The sequence below is a fragment of the Belonocnema kinseyi genome, chromosome 7 (assembly GCF_010883055.1).
Source record: "Belonocnema kinseyi isolate 2016_QV_RU_SX_M_011 chromosome 7, B_treatae_v1, whole genome shotgun sequence".
In the NCBI taxonomy this organism is placed as follows: domain Eukaryota; kingdom Metazoa; phylum Arthropoda; class Insecta; order Hymenoptera; family Cynipidae; genus Belonocnema; species Belonocnema kinseyi.
In genome coordinates this window covers 10,085,121-10,107,201 of record NC_046663.1, presented here as the reverse complement: position 1 = coordinate 10,107,201, position 22,081 = coordinate 10,085,121, and the positions used below count along the sequence as shown (strand labels likewise).

Sequence of the window (22,081 nt, the reverse complement as noted above, 5' to 3'; positions counted from 1 at the left end):
GGAATTCGAAATTGGGAAATAAAAAGTGAAAAGTAGGAATTGGAAAGTGGAAAATAGAAAGTGGAAGATGGTAAGTGTACACTTTTTGTGTATAAAGTGTACAATTAAAAGTGGTAAGTGGTAAGTAAAAAGTGGAAATTTGAAATTAGAAAACGGAAAGTAACAAGTAAAAAGTGGGAAGGGAAATATAAAAATTAAGAAGCAGCAAATGGGAAGTGAAAAATGGAAAGTAGGAATTTGAAAGTGTAAAGTCGAAACTGGAAAGTGTAAAGGATAAGGCTGAAATTGGCAAGTGAAAAGTAGACAGTTTTTAAGTAGAAAGTGGGAAATGGAAAGTGTTAAGTGAAAAGTAGGAAGTGAATAGTAGGAAGTAGAAAGTGGAAAGTGAAAGGCGAGAAGTTAAAACTGAGAAGTGGGAAGTTTAAAGTCGAAAGTAGTAAGTGAAAAGTTTTAAAGAAAAAGTGGAAAGGGTGAAGTAAAAAGTAGGAACTAGTAGCTAGAAAGTAAAGAGTGGAAATACAAAAATTTTGAAGAGGATGATGGAAATTAAGAAGTAAAAAGTTAAAAGAAGAAATTCCAAAGTGGTAAGTCGCAAATAAAAAGTGGAAAATGGACAATTTTGAAGCAGAAACTGTTAAGTAAAAATTGTGAATTAGTAACTGTCAAATAAAAAGTTGAATGTAGGAATAGGAAATTAGAAAGTCGGAAATTGAAATTGGGAACTAGAAAGTCGGAAGTGTAATGTGGAAAATGGGCAGTGAAAATCTTTTTAAAAAATCGTGGGAAGTGATAAGAGGAAAGTATAAAGTGGGAATTCGAAATTGGGAAATGAAAAGTGGAAATTAGAAATTAAAAGCAGAAAGTCGGAAGTGGAAAGTGGAAGGTGGGAAGTGGAAAGTTTTTAAGTAGAACGTGTAAAGTAAAAAGCAGGACGTTGAAAATAAAAAGTGGTAATTGAAAATTAGGAAGTGGAGAGTGGAAAGTCAGAAGTGAAAAGTGGGAAGGGACAAGTGGGAAGAAAAAAGTAAAGAGTAGGAAGCAGAGAGTAAGAAATAAAAAGTGGAAACAGGAAAGTATAAAATGGGAAGGATAAAGTAAAAATTGGCAAGTAGGAAGGGGGCAGTTTTAAGTAGAAAGTGGAAAGTACGAAGTAGAAAGTGAGAAGTGGGAAGTGAAGAGTAGGAAGTGAAAAGTGTCAAATTAAATGTGGAAGTGAAGTGAATATTTGACTAGAATTAAGTGTTTTCAAGAAGTAAAATTAATTCTTAACCGATAAATTGAATTTTTAACCCAAAATATTAATTTTCTTCAAAATATTTTTTTAACAAAATAGTTAAGTTTGCAACCATACAAATCAATTTGAATCGAAAACAAGAAATACGAATTAAAACAAAATAATTGATTTTTCACCTAAAATAGATTTGCAGTAAAAAAAATTAATTTCTAATACAAAATAATCATTTTTAATCCAAGAAATAAGTTTTTAAGAAGAATTTTTTTTTAAATAGTTCAACTTGTTAAACAAACAAACGCATTTTTATCCAACAAGATAAAGTTTCAACTGACGAGTTTAATCTTCTACAAAAAAGGATGCATTTTGAACCATATAGTTGAATTTTCAACCAAAAAGATTAATTTCTAACAGAATTTTTGAATTTCTAGAAAATCAACTTTCAACCAAAAAAATAAATTTTACACCAAAAAGGAGTTGTTTATAAAAAATAATGAAAGAAATTAATTTTCAACAAAATGATAAAATTAATTCCACTTTCATATAATGTAAATGCTAAACGAAAATCCGCATCTGTTCATCCATTCTTCGCGGTTTTTCCTAGTTCAATATTTTTAGGCAATTACACATTCCGTTTCCCATTAATGAATAATGTAAATTCCCGCTCTACTGAGGCAGAAATTTAATTTCTGAATCCTTTGTTATTAAATTTCCGCATAAGCCTTTACATATTCTCTTTAATAACCAAAAATCTTCAAACTCTAGATTTATGCAAATTCTTGAAATCTACTAAAGTTGTTTGGAATGTTTAAATATCTCCTGAAATATTTTAAATCGCTTAATTCTGGATTATAAATTCTTTAAAATTTAATAAAAATATTATAAAATCAGCTGAAAACTGTTAAATTGTATAAAATTATCGCCTTTAAAATTCCTTTAAATATTTAAAGTTCTATAAAACTCTTAATTCGTCAAAAATTGGTATTTTTGAAAGATTCAAGGCCATATTATACAATTTAACTTTTTGGTTAAAAATTAGTTTTTTTTTGTTTGTTAAAAATTATTTTTCTCATCTGAAAATTACATTATTGTATTTTTGAACTCATTAAAACTCATTAAGAGTTGCGACTTTCTCGAATTCATAAAAGAAAGAATACTGCGTATTTTTTTTTACAAATGACGAAATGAAGTAGAAGAGTAGAAAATGGAAGGTAGGAAGTAGACAGTCGGAAGTAAACAGTGGAAAGTTGAAAGCTTTTCAGTAGAAAGTTGGAAGTGTCGTGGGTAGAGTAAAAAGTGGGAAGTGGTAAGGAGAAAGGAAAAATTGGAAATTAAAAAGTATAAGTGGAAAGTGAGAAGTGAGAAGTAGGGAGAGAGAAATTTAAAATGGAAAGCAGAAAGTAAGAAGTGAAAAGTGGGAAGGAGAAAATGGGAAGTGAACAGTTTTTAAGTAGAAAGTTTGAAAGTGGAAATCTGTAAGGGAAGTGTGAAAACTAGAAATTAGAAATTAAGAATAAAAAGTGGAAAATAGGAACTGAATAGTGGAAAATGGGAAGTTAAAAGTGGAAAGTGAAAACAGCAAGTGGAAAGTAGGAAGTTGAAAGTGTGAAGCCAGAAGTGAGATTTTAAGAGTCAAAAGTGGGAAATGGAAAGTTTTTAAGTAGAAAATGGAAAGCCAAAAGTATGTAGTATTAGGTGGCAAATAACAAGTGAAAATTATAAATTGGGAGGTGGAAAGTAAGAAGTGGAAAGTGGGAAGTAGAAAGTAAAAAGTGAGAAGCGGGAAGTGGAAACTGGGAACTAGAAAATGAAGAGTCAAAACTGGGAAATAGAAGGTACAAAGTGGAGAGTTTTTAAGTAGAAAGTGAATAGTTTGTAAGTAGAAAGTAGAAAGTAGAAAGTGGACAGTTTGTAAGTAGAAAGTTAAAAGTGGACTGCTTGTAAGTAGAAAGCGGAAAGTAGAATTAGGAAGCGAACATTGGAAACTGGGAAGTTTAAAGTAAAAAGTGGAAAGTGAAAGCAGTAAGTGGAAAGTAGAAAGTGTGAAGTCAGGAATGAGAAGTGGTAAGTCAAAAGTGAAAAGTTGGAAGGTTTGAGTAGAAAATGGAAAGCCAAAAGTGTGAATTGTCGTGTGGAAAATAATAAGTGAAAATTATCAAATTGAGTGGTGGAAAGTGCGAAGCAGAAAGTGAAAAGTTAAAAGTGGAAAGTAGTAAGTGGGGAGTGGACAGTTTTAAAGCTGAAAGTGGAAAGTAGACAGTTCGTGAGTATAAAGTGGAGCGTGGACAGTTTGCAAGTTGAATGTAAAAAGTCGACAGTTTGTAAGTGGAAAGTGGGAAGTGGAAGTGGGAAGTGGACTGTTTGTAAGTAAAAAGTGGAGAGTGAAAGCAGGAAATTAAAAGTGGAAACTGCGAATTTAAAAGTAAAAAGCGGAAAGTGAAAGCAGTAAGTGGAAAGTGGAAAGTGTGAAGTCAGAAGGGAGAAGTTAAAAGTAAAAAGTATAAAGTTTTTAATTAGAAAAGGAAAGCCAAAAGTTTGAAGTCCTGAATGGAAAACAACAATTAAAAATTATAAATTTAATCATAAAAATGATAAATTATAAATTGGAATGATGCAAATTATAAAGTAATAGCAGTAAGTGGAAATTGCAAAGTGTAAAGTCAGAAATGAGAAGCTGAAAGTCAAAAGTGGGAAGTGGAAAGTTTTTGAGCACAAAATGGAAAGCCAAAAGTGTGAAGTGTTAAGTGGAAAATAATAATTAAAGATTCTAAATTAGGAGGTGGAATGTTAGAGGTGAAAAATGGAAAGTGGGAAGTAGGAAGTGGGAGTAAAAAGGGGAACGTAGGAATTGGAAAATTAAAAATTAGAAAATTGGAAGTGGGAAGTAGCAAGCGGACAGTTTATAAGTACTAAGTGCTTTGTAAAAAGAGAAAACTGGTAAGTGGGACGTAAAAAGTGGAAATTGGGAAGTAGAAACTGGGATTTAATACTAAGTGAATAAATTATTTAAAGTGACTATAGACACTTTCTAGGGGCGATTGAAACTAGAACTTTAATAGATCAAGTATACAAGTTTCACGTATGTTTCCTGTTACATGGCCAAGTTATTGGAGTTGAAAAGCGAAACGAAACTTTCATAAGGTATTATAACTTTCAAGTGTACCTATTTTGCACAACTCATACATATACGTTTAAAATCGATTCAAGTTCAATCAAAAAAGAATTTACTCGAAGAATCCTCTTTCACTGAAAACTTTAATTCAGGATAAAGCAAGTTGAGAATTCTAATCATCAAATTATTCTCACTAGGATGCGCAGTAGGTATCGAATTAAAAAAAATAATCCCATATTTTTTATTGATATTAAAATGTTGATAAAATTTAAAATGTATTTTCCATAAGTTACATTTTTAACCGCATATTTAACTTGTAAACAAAAATATGAATTTTTATCGAAAGATTTAATTTTCAACTAAATAGTTTATCTTTTAACCAACGCCTTGAATTTTCAATCAATCCAGGTTAAATTAGAATCGAACATTTGCATTCTAATAAAAAAAGATATGTTTTTTATTTATGAAGATTAATTTGCGACAAAAACAGATGGATTTTTAACAAAATGTACGAATTTTCAACTAAAAAAGATTAATTTTCAATAAAAATGTTAAAATTCAACCAAGAATAGAAAATTTACATTGATAGCTGAAAATATTAATTATCAAACAAAAACCGAATTTAAATTAACATAGGTAAATTTACAGCATAGGAGATGAGTTTTGAATTAAAACGATGAACCTTACAAAAATTATTATTTGTTCAATTTGTTAAATTGTTCGACCCAAACGAGGATTTTTCGAGCATAAAGTTTAATTTACAACCACAAAACGCATTAAAAAATGTAAATACATTAATTTTCATCAAAATTATTGAATTTTAAATTAAAAAAAAAGAATAATCTATAAACAAAGGTTGAATTCTCTACCCGAAAATATGATTTTCCAACAACAACAAAAAAGTAAACTTCTCCTAAAACGTGAAATTTTCATTCAAAATAGTTTAATTTAAAAACAAATGTTCATTTTCAATCGAGGAGTTTAATTTTCTACCAAATTGTTAAATCCTTAGACAAACCAAAATAATTTAGACATGAAAAGTAGCATTTTTAATCCAAACGGTTAAATTTTCAACCAAGGCGATTAATTTTTAACTAAAATAGTCGAATTTTCAACAAAATAGATGAATTTTAAACTACAATGATAAATCTTTAAAAAAATTCTTTTTGAACAGAGGGAAGATGATTTTTAACTGAAAAGACTAATTTCATAAAAATGAAACAGTTAATTTTTTATTCAAATATTTGGTATTCAAGTTGATAATAGTATGGTTTAAAATTTAACGACTGTATTGAAAATTCTTTTTCATGTTTAAAAATTAATTTTTCTAAATGAAAATTGAACTATTTCTTTTTCGGTGAAAAGTTATCTGTCTTCATCGAAAATGAATATCTTTTGTTTAAATGTAAATATTTTGTTAGAAAAATAATTTGTTTGTTCGAAAATTCATCTGTTAGATTGAAAATTAAAATATCTAGTGGTAAATTTGATACTTGATGGAAAATTCAACAAATTTTTTTAAACCTTTTCTTCTGGTTGCATATGTAAATGTTATTATGAAAATTCGTCTTTGTAGGGTGAGTATTTTATTATTTTATTAGCGAATTCATTTCTTTGGATAAAAATTAATATTTTATGGAATAATTGTTTTTTTTTGTTTGGTTGAAAATTAATCTTTCCTGTAAAAATTCGACTATTCCTAGTTCAAAGTTTTACTTTATTGTTGAAAACTTGTTTTTTGCTTGCTCAAGAATAACATTTCTTAACTAAAAACTAAACTATTCAACTTTTAGATGAAAATGTATCTCTTTTAGTTGACAATTCAACTAGCCGTTGAAAACTGAACAACTTTTTTTTTTAATTGATTAATCTGCCAAAGTTCTTCCTCGCAAATCTATATTTGTTAAAAATTCAACTATTTCGTTTAAAAACTAAAATATTTTTTCAGATTTGTTTTTTCGTTTTTGTTTAAAATATTTTTATTTCAATTAAAATTGAACAATTTTATTTTTTATTGTAAATTTTTCCTTTTTAAATTAAAATTGAACTATTAAGTGCAAAATTCATTTATTTGGATACAAATTAATCTAAATTGTAAAAAGTGAACAAACTTTTGTAAACAAAAACAACATTCCTTTGGTTAATGATTGCTTTTTTGGGTAAAAAACTCATGTACATGTTTTGTTAAATTAGTCTTATCTTCCAGGCTGAAAATACAATTATTAAGTTAAAAAATAACCTAGTTTGTAAAAAATCAAATAATTTTGTAAAGAAGTCATTTTCTTGGTAGAAAATTTAATTAATTGGCTAAAAGTTGATCTATTTTGCTACAAAATTCAACAATTATATCGAAAAGTAATTTTTTTTTTTTATTTGATGCCAAGTAATCCACCATAATTTGATGTAATCCAACAAAGAAACATAAAATTCGGAGTACTTTAACTAGTAAAAAAAAGTATTTTCTTTTCGTGATAAATTTTGGTCACTATATTTTGAAGAAGCATATTGTTTCTTTGTGCACGACTTTCATACTTTTTTATTAGTTTATGGTCCGGAAAATATTTTTCCTGAGTGCTGTTGGCAACCGCAGGGAATTTTATGTGAATTCTTTCGAGATGAGACTGTCAGAAGAAAATGTTTGTTCAATACTAAATAATAACAAAAATAATACAGCCTTTTTTCCATTTTATTTATTTTTCAAATGATAATATAAACAAAGGAATCTATAGCATAACAAAGGTATGTTTTATTTTAACTCCACATGCCAAGAACTTTATTTATATTATTAATGTAAGAAAATCCATCTGAAAGAAGAACATCCAACATTAATTACTACTGTCCCGGAAATATTTTTGAAAAAAGTTCCAGAAATCGTGTTTGCGTAAGTTGGATATCTGAATCACATTGTATAGCATAAAGTTTCAAAGAATAAATTAACTAGAATTAATTCTACAATAGTTAAAAAAAATCTATCTTCGGTAGGTGTCAAGTTATCATCCTTCGAATTAACTAGATTTTTTAAAAGTAGATCAAAAATGAAATTCCGAATTTTATATCTGTAATTTGGAACCGGCTAATTGAACAAAAAAAAAGTTCTGCATAGTCATTGAAGTAGTGGTTATTTTCAATAATTCTAAAAAATATTGATCTAGCCCTAATAGGTCATTAGTTGTGATATTATGAATTTGACTATTTTCGACCCATTTTTCCGAGAGTAAAATTTCCATGGTCATAACTCGTGAACTATAGGAGTTAGACGACTAACTTTTTTTAGATTTAAGCAGAATTTCTAGTTCTGAAACTTTTAATTTGGCCTTATCAACATTACTTTACGCATTGATAAGTTATTACAAAAAAAGGAAACACGAGTGAAAAATGGGTCAAAAGTGGTCAATTTCAAGAGGTCATAACTTATGACCTTCTGGGGCTAAATCACTAATTTTTGTTAGAATCACAGCAAACGATGTTAGCTTTAATCAATATACGGAACATGTTTTTTTATTAACAGGATTCAAAATACAGATGCAAAATTAAGAATGTGACTTTTCAGCTATTTAAAAAAAAATCCCGTTACTTTGAAAGATCATAACTCAGCACTTACTAAAAATAGAAGATTTTTATTTTTTTCTAGTTTCCAAAAATTTTGTTTCAATTAACTATCTTTTTTGACATTTTTCTGTTAAATGTAATGGTAAAGGACAATATTCGCAGACACAATTGAGAAAAATCGTTTTAAAAAATATCTCCTCGTTAAAACTAGTTAAACAAAGAGAAAGTTCACAACAGATTAAGCACAGTGTAAGATTTGAATGCGTTTACCCTAGGGTAGTGCAAAATGCAGAAACATAAATGTTCTCGTAGGATGTAGTATTATAATTTCGTGTTACTCAAAAGTTCAAGTGCATTTTCTAAGGAAACAGCTACATGTTGCAGTCTCTAAAGTACATTTTCGTTTAACGACTATCATAAAACATTTTCATAAATTATGACCTAATCCTTAAGTTTCTTATGCTTTCAGTTCCCTACAAAATTACTTGTAATAAATATTAAATTAGAGGCATTCAGTATTAACTAAAAGAAGAAATACTTTATAATGCACTACCGATGGATAGTATTGGGCCACTAGATGGGTAAACTATTCAAAATTAACCGTGACTTTTAAAGATGATAGCAAAATCCAGAATGAAGATAAAAATATTTTTTAATAACGTTAGGAAGTTTATTAAATTCTGCGTTCAATGAGCCTTATTTGAAGTAATCTGGTTTTATAGATATTAAATAATCATGTGTGAAAGAGAAAAGGAAAGTACTGATAGTATCGGAACACTGACCGGGTGACCTATTGAAAATTAGCCTTGACTTTGAAAGCTAAAAGTTCCGTTCAGAATATAAATAAAAACATTTTTAGAGAAGTACTATAAAGCTTATTAAATTCTGCGTTTAATGAACCTTATTTAAAGCAATCTGGTTTTATGGATGTTAAATAATCATGTGTGAAAGAGAAAAGGAAAGTACTGAGAGTTTCGGAACATTGACCGGGTGACCTATTGAAAATTAGCCTTGACTTTGAAAGCAAAATGTTCCGTCCAGTATGTTCATAAAAACATTTTTGTAGAAGAACTAGAAGGATTATTAAATTCTGCGTTTAATAAGCCTTTGTGGTAGTAATTTAGCCTTATGGATATTCAACAATCACAAGAGAAAAACAAGAGAAAAATTGCCCTTGTATCGGAACACTAATCGGGTGACCAATTGATAAATAACATTGACTTTGAAAAATGATAGAGCTCTCCAAAATATAGATCAAAATATTTTTCGTTAGAAGGATTATTAAATTCTGCGTTTAATTAGCCTTTGTGGTAGTAATTTTGCCTTATTTATATTGAATAATGACATGAGAAAGATAAGAGAAAAATTGCCTTTGTATTAGAACACTAATCGGGTGACCAATTGATAAATAACATTGACTTCGAAAAATGATAGAGCTCTTCAAAATATAGATAAAAATATTTTTAAAACGCATTAGAAGGATTATTAAATTCTGCGTTTAATAAGCCTTTGTGGTAGTAATTTTGCCTTATTTATATTGAATAATGACATGAGAAAGACAAGAGAAAAATTGCCTTTGTATTAGAACACTAATCGGGGGACCAATTGATAAATAACATTGACTTTGAAAAATGATAGAGCTCTTCAAAATATAGATAAAAATATTTTTAAAAAACATTAGAAGGCTTATTAAATTCTGCGTTTAATAAGCCTTTGTGGAAGTAATTTTGTCCTATGGAGATTGAATAATCACAAGAGAAAGACAAGAGAAAAATTGCCCTATTATCGGAACACTAATCGGGTGACCAATTGATAAATAACATTGACTTTGAAAAATGATAGAGCTCTTCAAAATATAGATCAAAATATTTTTAAAAGGCGTTAGAAGGATTATTAAATTCTGCGTTTAATAAGCCTTTGTGGTAGTAATTTTGGCTTTTTTATATTAAATAATGACATGAGAAAGACAAGAGAAAAATTGCCTTTGTATTAGAACACTAATCGGGTGACCAAATGATAAATAACATTGACTTTGAAAAATGATAGAGCTCTCCAAAATATAGATTAAAATATTTTTAAAAAGCATTAGAAGGCTTATTAAATTCTGCATTCAATGAATCTTAAATGAAGTAATTTGACATTGTAGATCATAAATTATCAAAACAGAAAGATGAGTGACCTAATGAAAATTAGCCGTGACTTTAAAAAATAATAATGCTCTTCAAAATGCAGATAAATGTTTTGAAACTGTTGGAAATTTTATTAAATTATGCATTCAATTAGCCGTTTTTGAAGCCTTATAGATATTAAATAAAATCGTTGGAAAGATAAACGAAAAATTCTGATAGTATTGGATAACTACCCCACAACGGGGAAAAGGTACATTTTTTGGTTCAAAATACGATTCCCGCTGAATCTGTGGACCGACCTGGATGTTTTTTTTTAAAGCTGATAAAATTTCAAAGAAATTTGTTGAACCTGTTTTTTAATTTAGTTTTTCAATTTTTTATAAATAAATAAATATGACGAACAGATGGCAATTTTTTCTATTTGACGTTCCCGGTGCTCGTCAATAATAGGAAAATGTTGTAATCGCCGACGTTTCATAGATTTGCATTATACAAAGATATTTCATCGTGAGACAATTAACAAAGAAAATTTTTATAAACAAATTATTCGCTGAAAATGTGTTTTCTATCATTTTCAATAATTTAACGTTTTTAAATTGCAAACAAATTTAATAAACAAATGCATTATTTAGGCATTTGTCTTCAGAAAAATTTGTTTTTTTTCGATGTCAATTTTTTTTAATTTGGAGCCTCATGATAATTTCAGAAAATTTATCATTTTTTGATGAATTTTATGAATTATCGAACTAATTTAATAAACAAAGCCATTATTCGAGCATTTATCGACCGAAAAATTTGTATTTTTCAATGCCAGTCCTTTTAGTTGGGAACTTCATGATAATTTTAGCAACACCATCACTATTTGATGAATTTAATTTGTTTTTAAATAAATTTGATAGACAAATGCATTATTCGGACATCTGTTGGCGAAAAATTTGTTTATTTCGAAGTCAGCCTTTTAATTGAGAGCTTAATGTTAATTTCAGCAACACTCATAATAAGCTAATAAATTTTATTATTTTTTTAACAAATTTAATAAAAAATGCATTATTTGCGCATTTGTCGACGGAAAACCTCGTTTTTATCAAGGTCAGTCCTTTTAATTGGGAACTTTACGAGAATTTCACAAAAATTCATAATTAGTCAATTAATTTTATGTTTTTGTTAAACAAATTTAATTAAATAATGCATTATCCGGGAATTTTTCGACGTAAAAATTCTTTTTTTTTTCAAACTGAATGAAAAAAGGAACTTTTTTCTGAAATTAAAATGACTAAAATCATAAAAATTTATCAACAAAATAATGAATTTTTCTGAAATTATCATGAGGTTTCTAACTGAAAAAAATTGACATTGAAACAAACGATTTTTTCTGATGTCAAATGCCTGAATAATGCATTTCTTTATATTATCAACAAAAATAGTCTTAAAACAATTTTTTTCATTAAAATATTGTTTAAATTCAAATTTCTTGCAATAAAACTTAAAAAAAAAACGTTACATTTTTTCAAATTATAGAAAACACATTTTGAACAAATAATTCGTTTATAAAATTTTTTGTTTGTTTATTCTATCATGATGTAATATATTTATTTAATGTAAATCTAGGAAACGTCGGCAATCATAACAATTTTCCTATTATTGACGAGCACTGGGAACGACAAATAAAAAAAATTCAATTTTTTCGTCATATTTATTTATTTATAAAAAAATTGAAAAAATCAATTAAAAATGAGGCTTAAAATTTACGAAATTTAAATTAGACAAAAATCCAAATTAAAAATCCTATTTAACGTCCAATAATCAAATTGATGCAAAATCCTGTTAAACAAAACAAGAATCCAACGACCAAATTTGGACCACAACGAATAAAGGAAAACCAAAAAAAACCTTATTGTAATCTGAAAAAAAATCAAATAAAATTTTCCAGAATTTTTCTTTTTTAAATAAAAAACTATCCAAATCCGTAACATTTTTAAAAATTTGGAAAGATTTGGAAGGTTTCAAAAGATTTCAAGAGTGGTGAAAACCTGATTGAATCTTAAGGCATAATTATTTTTAATTAAATCAATAGTCATTTGGACAGCTTTAGGCTTAATCTTTAAATACAAAAATTTGTTAAAAATTTTTCTTTTTATAAAAATGTTTTTAACCACTTTTTAAAAATTTGTACTAAGCGATCATACAAAAATTGAATCTCAATAATATTGTCAAAATAAATGTTTTTATTATAAATAATATCATCAGTATTATTATGCTGATTCGTGAAATGATAGAAGAAACTCAAGAACAATATTTTAGATAAAAAACTTGTCTGTATTTTTTTCTAATGTTGTGCTTGAAATCTAATCAAATATCCTAAAATCATTCGAATTTTTTAAAATCCCACTCAATAAAGCGAAATAAATTAAAAGTCCTTGGAATTTTTTTAAATTTCCTATTAAAATATCCCTAAAAATTTGAGATTTTTAGATATCTTTTAAAATACTCTTACATTTAAGAAGCTTTTTGAAAATGCTTTGGAGTCTTTAAAAAAGCACTAAAATAGTTCAAATCTTTTAAAATCACAATGAATTACTCAAATAAATTTTAAACTTCTTTAAATCTTTTTAAATCCCCTCATATATTTTTAATTGTTTGAAATCTTTTTAAATACTTTTGAACTTTTGAAAGCTCTCGAAAATTTTTCGGAATTTTGACAAATACCCTAAAATCTTTAGAATCTTTATAATCTTATTGATTTTTTTTTAATTTTAAATTCTATAAGTCTCTTAAATATTGTAAAATTCTTAAAATCACATGAAATGTTATTAAAAATTCCTCGACATCTTCTGAAGTCTTACGAAATTTTTTGAAATTTTCTTCAAATTTTCCATAATCCTGCGAAATTTCGTGAAATCTCAGGAAGATCTTTGAAATCTTTTTAAAAACATTATATGGGCCATTTTTTTAAATTACCCATTTTTCAAATCAGCATTTTTTAAATGTTTTGTTAATTTTGACCTATTTTATGAATTTTTTTTTGGTTTCAAAATAAAGCTTAGGAGTTTTACTTATGAATCCGTAAAGAATAAAATTTATATTTTCTTGTTTTCGAGAAAGTTTGTCTATTCTGTTTCAGGAAATCCCTTTTTTTCCAAAGAAGCTCTACACTTGAAAAATCAATAACAAATTTTTCGTACTTTTTCCGCCCTTCTCAGTAAACACAAAAAAATTTTTAAATCTATTATTTGGTCATCAAATATGAAGGTTCCTAAATATTTTCAGAAAAAATATTTTACGTGAATTTCCAAAGGTTCAATAATAAGTTTTTCAACAAATTATTTTGATCGCTGAAAAGAGCGGTAAAAATGCTTCAAAAAATAGAATAAATAAATTTAATTTGTCGAAAAAAGCAGATTTTCCCCTTTACGGCTTCGAAGATGAAAATCTTAAGCTTTATTTCAAGATAAAAAACAAATCAGTCAAATTAAAAAAAAAAGTTAATAAAAATTTGTTTAAGCAATTGAAAATATTTTTGAATTATAAAAAACTTGTCACTTGACGCATGAAAATAATTAATATAGAAAGAATCCAAAAAAATAACGTATTTAGCATGAATTTTACATAAAACTTTTCTTTTGCATTTTTTGGGTATTTTCCGAGCACAATACTAGGCAATTTGGGATGTAAAAATTAAAATTTATTTGACAGAATTTTTTTTTTAATTCTTGAATAGGTGAATAAACTTTAATTTACGAAAAGTCAATAACAAGTGTTTATTTTTCCGCAAACCTAGCTTTTCTAATTAGTTTGTCACGATAGCCTGTCACGTGACCAATTATTAAATTTTATTATATTTGGCGTCTTTATAAATAGAAAAACAAATATATTGTCCTGAAATTTTGGTAGATAATTCAAAATATAACCAAATGGCTGCCTAGTACTTTTTTTAAATAGGGCTCTAAGGCCCTGCTCTCAGTTACATTCCAAGTTAAAAAATAAAGGATAGTACTACTTAAGCAGAATAAAAACTCAAATGATCCAGACAGCCGCGCCTTTAAATATTTTGAACCTTTTCCAAAAATTCTGACACAATATTTATATTTTTCAAAGTGAAAAGCCGTCGAACATAAACCATGTAATAGGTCACGTGATACTCTGACATGTCCTCAATCTTGACTGATTAATAAAACATGGAATTTATTATTCCGGAAATCGTACAAATTGGGGGGGATCGATGACCAAAAATCGAAAGCCCAATTTTTACAGGTATAAATTAGAACCACCCTAGTGAGTCTATTTGAGAAAAAACACCCCATTATTATTTAAATCCTCTGGAATTTAAACAATCTGTTGAATCTCGTAAAATAACTTGCATTTGCTAATATTTTTAAAAATTAGAATTAAAATTAGAAAATTTTCAAATTTCTGAAATCAGTTGTAAAAAGCTTTGAAACCTAGAACTATCATTCATCGAACTACATGCATTGTATAACAGTGCGAGCGTGCAATTGAAATCCTAGGAACTCTTGACAACCGAAACTGAAATCTGATCAATGCTCTATTAAATGCATTGAAAGACACAAGAAAATTGATTTAGAAAATTGATTTCGAGTAAGGTGAACTAATTGACATGCAGTGCTTTGTGCAGGTGCTACTCACTCTAAGAAGACTTCTGAATCACTTCGGGGTAACACCAACCTCGGCAAGACAATAGCCTTCTTCCTCCTGTTCTTGAGGGTCTGGACCGCGAAACTCTGTTGAAAGTCAGGAACTTGAAGAGGCGAATGTGGACTCAAAATTGTGATTCTCCTATCACTACCTCCAGGACTCGTTAAAGAAAAAACTCCTGAAGGAGGAGGCAAACTAAGATGCTGGGGAAGCCTCCTCTCGAGACCCATATTAGCAAACAAACCTCTTCTAACTTCAGCATTGAGACTCTCTTCGCGATGAAGATTATCAGTGCTTCTAGACTCTAGAGCCACAATCCGCCGCATGTCCTTCCTCGAAGAAGTTAGAAAACTTCTGTAATGTCCTTTCGATCCAGAAGCCACATGAGTTTCTGAAGAAGAAGAAAGAGACTCCAAAGATCGAGAGTCCTCACAGTAGCGATCATCTGCACTCAAAAAGTTTCTAGATGTCCTCAAAGACTCCATTGATCTGGCGGTTACATGACTGGACGCTATAGTCAGCAGATTCTGCTTTGGAATAGTTTTCACTTCCGGTTCATATTCCTCTTGGCTCGAACTGGATTGCGGGCTTCTGGTGGAGCTCATGAATAGTCTAGCTCCACCGTATTTAGCAAAGCTAGTTCTTGGAGGGTTTTCGTTTTCATTGGATGAAGAGGAACTTTGAATCTGAATCCTTGCGGTGGCTGTGTGTCTTTGAGAGTGGGCTTTACGGACTTCTACTCGTGCTTCCGAGACTTCTGAGACTTCCGACACCTCTTCGGAGACATCAGGAAGTTCACTCTCTTTGGATATCTGTCTTCCGGAAATGCGGTTCCCCTTCTCGTCAGTCACGATCGGTTCCGGATCTTCATCAGGAGTAATGTTCTCCACCTCGTTTTCGGATGGACACTCCATGGTATCAGATTCCTCGTTTGAATGATCTTTCTTCACAAGTCGCTGCCGGGTCGAAGAAATCCTTTTGGATGTGGTTTTTGAGACGTATTTATTCACGAGTGTAATCGCCTCTCGCATCTCCTCCGCGTCCTCATCCTCCATGATTTGATTCTCTTTACTTCAACTTCAATGGAAAAAATTAATAACTCAACTTCAACGAAAGAAACAGAGTGTAAATAATTCGTCAGAAAATCATCTGTAAGCGGTTAGATTTGTTTTTCGGGTCGTCAGTTCCTTCCGACTAAGCCGCAAGATGCCATGAAAGTTTTCTTACTTCTTCAGAGTTTTTAAAACGTCAACATGAGATCGTTAAGTAGATGCGTTTTCTTCTTAGAGTAAACATTTTTGCTCTTACTTGTAGTCTTCTGTCCTGGTTGTCGCAGGACTCTGGCTCTGAGCTGAAAATCAATGAAGCTATCGAGAAGGAAACTTACAATAAGAAAAAATATTAAGCGCTTGGATTCAACTTTCTCATGGACGTATTGACAATACAAGGATAGAAAGTGGAATGACAGAAGTCATTAAAATTTTATCTGTAATAAAAAAAATCCAGGCCCCTGCATTTTTATTTGGATTATTGAACTTTGTTTTAGAAAAATCTCTCATGATGACTTAGGTTTTGGTACAAAATTGCTGAAAAAACTTTTTAAAACTTCTTTCTACAAACACTGAAGGATATGTTTTGGGTTTCTACATATTTGGATAATTTAAGAAATATATTTTTCAGTTTGTAAAAACACAATTTGAAAAGTTTCTCTGAAAATTTTGTCCCAAGGACTAAGTCAACTTATTTGGTTTTTCTAGAGAATGACACAATTGACGTTTTTGATTGAAAAATTAAAGCTATATTTTACATCGAAACTTCAAACGATTATGACAAAATTCTATGCAAAAGTTGTAGCTCTACAAAAAATCCCGCCTTTTCTGTTGTTTAAATTTTTTATAATCAACCGTTTTGGATAGACATGAAAATGAAAAAAAGGATAACATTTCAAATGTCTGGTGTTTTTTTTTTCAATTGAAATTGGTACTTTAAAACCAAAATCGTTAGATTTAAATAAGATGATTTATATGTTCATCTATGTTAACAAAATAATTATTAAAATTATAAAAATATACAAATAAACAAAAATCATAAAAAGATTAATCATTTTTAAACAGTTTTATGTAACGTCGCTTTACATTGGAAAATCCTACTTTAAAAAATTTTAATTTGAACAAGATTTATCATTTTTAAAAAATTTTGATTTATGTTAGTTTTTTTCGCCGAAATTTTTTCAAAAATATATATTTCAAATGAAATTTACTACTAAAACCAGAAATTAGTATTTTTAGTGAAAAATCATTAATTACCAGTTACAAAGTTGAAGAAAGTTTTATGATTTAAAAAAAAACAGTTAAATTTTTATCCAATAAAGATTTGACAGTTGAGAAGAAAAATAAATTTTAACCAAATTGCTATATTTTCAATCTAAAAGAAAAATTTTACACAAAAAGGTTAAGTTTTTGACGCAAAAATATAAATTTTTAAGCTAAAAGATTAATTTTTCACAAAAAGTTCAATTTTCAGACCGAAAATATAAATTTTTAATTAAATACTCATATTTTAAACAAAAATTTCCAATTTTTACCTATAAAATTGAGATTGTCAATCAGAAATTGAATGCTAAAATTTCAGTTCAAAAAATGTCAACAAAAGAAAACGAATTTTTAACCAGATATTTCAATTTTCCACTTAAGAGATGAATCTTCATGAAAAAATTTGTTAACAAAATGTTTTAATTTTTAACCATTAAATTTAAAACAAAAAATATGTATTTGTATTAAAAGAGTTGAATTTTCAAAATAAAAAATTTGGTTTACAAAATACTCAAATTTCCTACCAAAGAAACGAATCTTAAAAAAACAAATAAATTTTTAACAAAGAGGTTTAAATTTCAGCTATGAATTTTTAAACAAAAAAGACCAATTTTTAACGAATTATAAGCCGGAAAATAAGTTTTGATAAAAAAAATTTCGAAATTTTCAAAAATATAATTTTTAAAAATTTGCAACTTAAAATATCAATTTTTGATCAAATAGTTAAATTTTACACTTAACTAATTGAATTACAACCAAACATTTATTTTTCCTAAAATAAAAAAATCAAGCTTCAACAATTTTAGATTGTCTCGGTATTTTTTTTTTTAAAGATGGTATTTTAGAAAAAATATTATTTTTATAGTCTACATATTGTAAAAGAGTAATAATTAATTCTTATATTAAAATATTAATTTTTATTAATTAATTATCCATAATCGCGCGCCTTTGTTTTATTGCTTAATTTAAAAAGTTGTTTAAAAATGATTGCTTAGATTTCTCAAGTCTTTTTTACTTAAATACTTTTAAAAAACACTTGAAACTCGAAATTTATTTAATTTAAAATTTTTTTCCAAAACGGATGGATATACGTCAATTTTTCATACCTAGATTCAAAAATTAATATTTTCGACCCGCATTAGTTAGTAATAATTTCTCTGCCCAGATAATTTTTTCGCTTAAAACTCGAATAGCTAAAAGATTATTTAAATAAAAACATCGATGTCCAAGAATATCTTTCGTTTTAGTGGCAATCGTCTAAAGAATCCCTATTGCTTTTCCAGAGAAAGCGCCATGGCACCTAAATAAGATACAAGTATCATAAAAGATATCAAATAGTACATCATAAAATAAAATCTTGATCCAGAACTACACCCTCAATTTACAGCTATAAAAGATTATGAAAGGAATATCAATTTTATTTTTACATTTAGAGGCAAATTCACCATGAAATTTAGTGATATTTTAATATCGTCTCAAAACTCGTCTCGTATCGTATCGTCTCATCTCGGAAGTCGTCACAAATCTTATGTTGAATGTCGTCTCGTATTTTATTTCAAATCTCGTCCATAATCTTGTCTTTAATATCGCCTTGTCTCAAATCTCGTCTTGAATTTCGTCTAGAATCTTGAATTGCTTCTTGAATATCGACTCGAATGTCGAATCGAATCTCTAATCTTGTATAAAATATTTTTTAATTTTAAAAATCTTCTCGAATTTCGAATTATTTTTTGAATCTTAAATATGATGTCAAATATCGAATTTTGTGTCGAGTCTCGAATTCAGTCTCGAATCTCAAATAATGCCTTGAATCTCGAATGCCGTCTCGAATATCGATTGTCGTTTCGGTTACCGAAACATCTCTTGAGTCTCGAATCTGGTCTCGAAACCTGTTCTTAATCCAGATTCTATATTTTTAAACTTGAAAAATAAATGCGTTGATGTACGACCAAAGAAAACTTTATGTATTTTTAAGGAGTTTCTTGTTGGCATTTTAAAAATCTGAATTAAAGAAATAGTTTGTTGTCTAGGTTCATCAATGATTTAATGGATTGAAATTATATTTCGAACGAAATATATCCCCTATTTTCTTATAATTACGTATTATTTGAAATTCAATAATTTTTTACTTTGAATTAAATAAAAAAAGTTAAAGAACCGATTTCCTTAATTGAGAAAACTACTTTTCTCTGTGTGCTCATTTATCGAGTTCTAACTCGACGACCAAAGAATATACTTTTTCAGTTTTGATAGTAAAATGTTGCAAATTGTGCAATCACTCTACTTTGTAACCGAATTGTAAACAATATTTATCCATATTTTCATAACACTTTTAAAGTGGGCAGTTTTTCATTTAAATTCGTGGTTTAAGTACTTAAGAACTCATGGCAGGTTGCAAAAAAATTTTGAGTTTTACGAGACCATATACTTGCCCTCCTTTTCACATAATTCTGAAAAGAAATACACGTCGAAAAGCATCAGACGGCAATTCCAGAATTAAAGCAGAAACATGTGACACGATTACGTCGCTCAAATGGATTTTGCACGCAGTTGGAGATTTTTTAACAACAAAAATGTAGGGATTGGCGGAAGTTTTGTTTTTCTTTACGTTTCGTTTTATGGGTCGAGGGTTGTTCCCAACTCAAATAAATTTTTCCGCGATGTCAGGTCTAAAATTTTACCGTTTATTGTAAAAGTATTGGACTATGACGTGAATAAATTTAACTAGCTACTAAAAGAAATGAGATGCAAATAGATAAACTTGAAAATGTGTAGAAAACGGCTTTTTTACGAACTGCCTGTACATATCTCTGAAATGAATTTTAAACGTTCTTGAGGTATTTCAATAAATTTTCTAAGAATTGAGGAAATAAAATAAAATGTCATCTAATCTCACAAAACTTTATAATATTTTAATTAATTTTAAATAATGTATTTCCAATAATATAAAGATTTCGTACGATTTCAAAAATTTTCAAATATTTCAAGATATTTATAAACATTTAAAAAGATTTATAATTTTTAAAGAAATTGTTAAGGTTTTAAGGGATTAAAATTTTTAAATATTTTAAATATCTTGGGCTATTTTATTTTAATTTCACGTAATTTTCAAGAACTTCAACGAATTTTAAAAGATGTGAAAATATTTCAAGAGATTTGAAAATATTATAAGAGATTTAAAACATTTTAGGGCATTTTAAAAGGTTCCAAGAATAGTTAAATAGATTTCAAAGGGTCTGAAATATTTCATAGTATTTCAAAAGACTCAAAGGCATTTTCGAGATATTTCCAAGATTTAAAGGGAACTTAAAATATATTACAAGATAACGCTATAGATTTGTAGGATTTTGAAAGATTTGTAAATATTTTTCAAGACTTCAAATAATTTTTAATTGATTTTAAAAAGATTTAAAAATATTATAATGGATTCAAAATTCATTATGATATTTTTTATAGATTTCAATAATTTGAAGCATAAGAAACTATTTTATAGGTTTTAAAATATTTTAACCTAAAATTTTAATGAATTATTTTAGATTCTTTTTTAATCTTATGATTTTTTTATTCTCTTGAATTCTTGAAAATGCATTTCATTCTTTTGAATTCTCTCAAATTTCTCGAAACTGATTTCTACTTACTGAATTTTGTCATATTTTTGATTTGTTTTTAATTCACTTGATTTTAAAAAATTTGCATTTAATATTGTTGATTTTAATGGAATTGAAAATTTCGTCTGAAATTCTTATAAGTTTGATCGAATTCATTGAATTTCTCTAAACTCATTGACATTTTACTTAAATCATAAAATTTTCTCGATTAAAAAAAATAAATTTATTTGAACATTTCTCAAATTTGCTCAATATTTTAAAAAATGTATTAAATTTATCCTGAAATCTTTGAATTTCGGGTTGAATTCTGATCAATTTCTTCCAATTTTCAAAATTTTTCTTAAATGCATCTAGATTCATTAAAGTTTTATTTTTAATGGAATTTTGTATATTCAAAAAAAAGTTCCAATTCATTTAAATTCTTTTCAATTTTACCAAAACAGTTTTAAAATTGTCAGGAATTTATCTCGAAATCGTTCAAATTCGACTTAAATTTTGATAAATTTAATTGAATTCTTGGAATTTCTCTTAATTTTTTAAAATATAAATAATTTATTTCAATTTAATCAATGAAATTTCTCCGATTACAAAACTTCCAATTAACTCGAATAAATACTCTAAATTTTACATTAATTAACAAAATTTCGCCTGGAGTGCTTGAAAATTTAAAAATTATTAATTGAATTTCTCTCAAAATCCTATAAATTAATTCATAAGTGATTTAATTAAATTAAATTTTTTGGATAAAAAAAATTAAATTGATTAAATTTCTCAAAACTCGTCTCGTCTCGTCTCCTGTAGTTTCAAATCATGTCTCTTCTATTCTCTTATCTCATCTCGAATGTTCCATCTTATCTAGATTCTCGAATATCGTCTTGAATCTTTAAATATGTCTTGAATATCGAAGTTCATCTCGAATCTCGGGTCTCGAGCCCTGAATCTTGTTTTGAATCTCGAAACTTGTCCTGAACCTCGTGTTGAATTTCGATTCTTGTCTCGACTCTTGGTTTGAATCTTGATTCGATTTCTTTGCAAAAACACGCATGCATTGATATAGGATCGAAAAAAAGTTTCTGTAATATAAAGAAATTTATTTTCAACTTTTATCAATTTGAATTAAAGAAATAGGTTTTTGTGCCAAAAACAATCTTTTATGAAATGAATAAATATATTTCTATGTTTATTAAGGATTATATTATTAGGTTTGAATAGCATTGAAAATTATTTCTCGGTTAGAAATAAGTCACTTCTTCGATTAAAATTGGTGAAATTTTTACTTGTTTTTTTTTTGTAAATTAGGCTGTGGAATACCTAAGAATAATAAAATTAAACTTTAAAAATTTCAATTATTGAATTATCACGTCATAAAGAAAAAAAAACAAAGCTTTGATCGTTTTGAAATACTGACTGGGTGACCTATTAAAAATTAGTCTTGATTTTCAAAGGTGATAGAAAAGTCTAGAATAATGATAAAAAATATTTGTTGT

The 22,081-nt window shown here is 27.8% G+C and overlaps 1 protein-coding gene across 8 annotated transcripts in view; it reads right to left on the bottom strand.

Moving 5' to 3' along the window:
* LOC117175996 (cAMP-specific 3',5'-cyclic phosphodiesterase) overlaps positions 1-22,081 on the bottom strand; it is an 873,036-nt gene that overhangs the window by 499,127 nt on the left and 351,828 nt on the right. For 4 of the 8 annotated variants that reach the window (XM_033365918.1, XM_033365919.1, XM_033365920.1 and 1 more), the window contains exon 2: positions 14,666-16,025. The exons of the other annotated variants lie outside the window; for them this stretch is intronic. In XM_033365918.1, coding sequence (XP_033221809.1) covers positions 14,666-15,729 — 1,064 coding nt within the window. In that variant the 5' untranslated portion in view covers positions 15,730-16,025. The remainder of the gene's footprint in view (positions 1-14,665; positions 16,026-22,081) is intronic. 8 annotated transcript variants of the gene reach the window in all.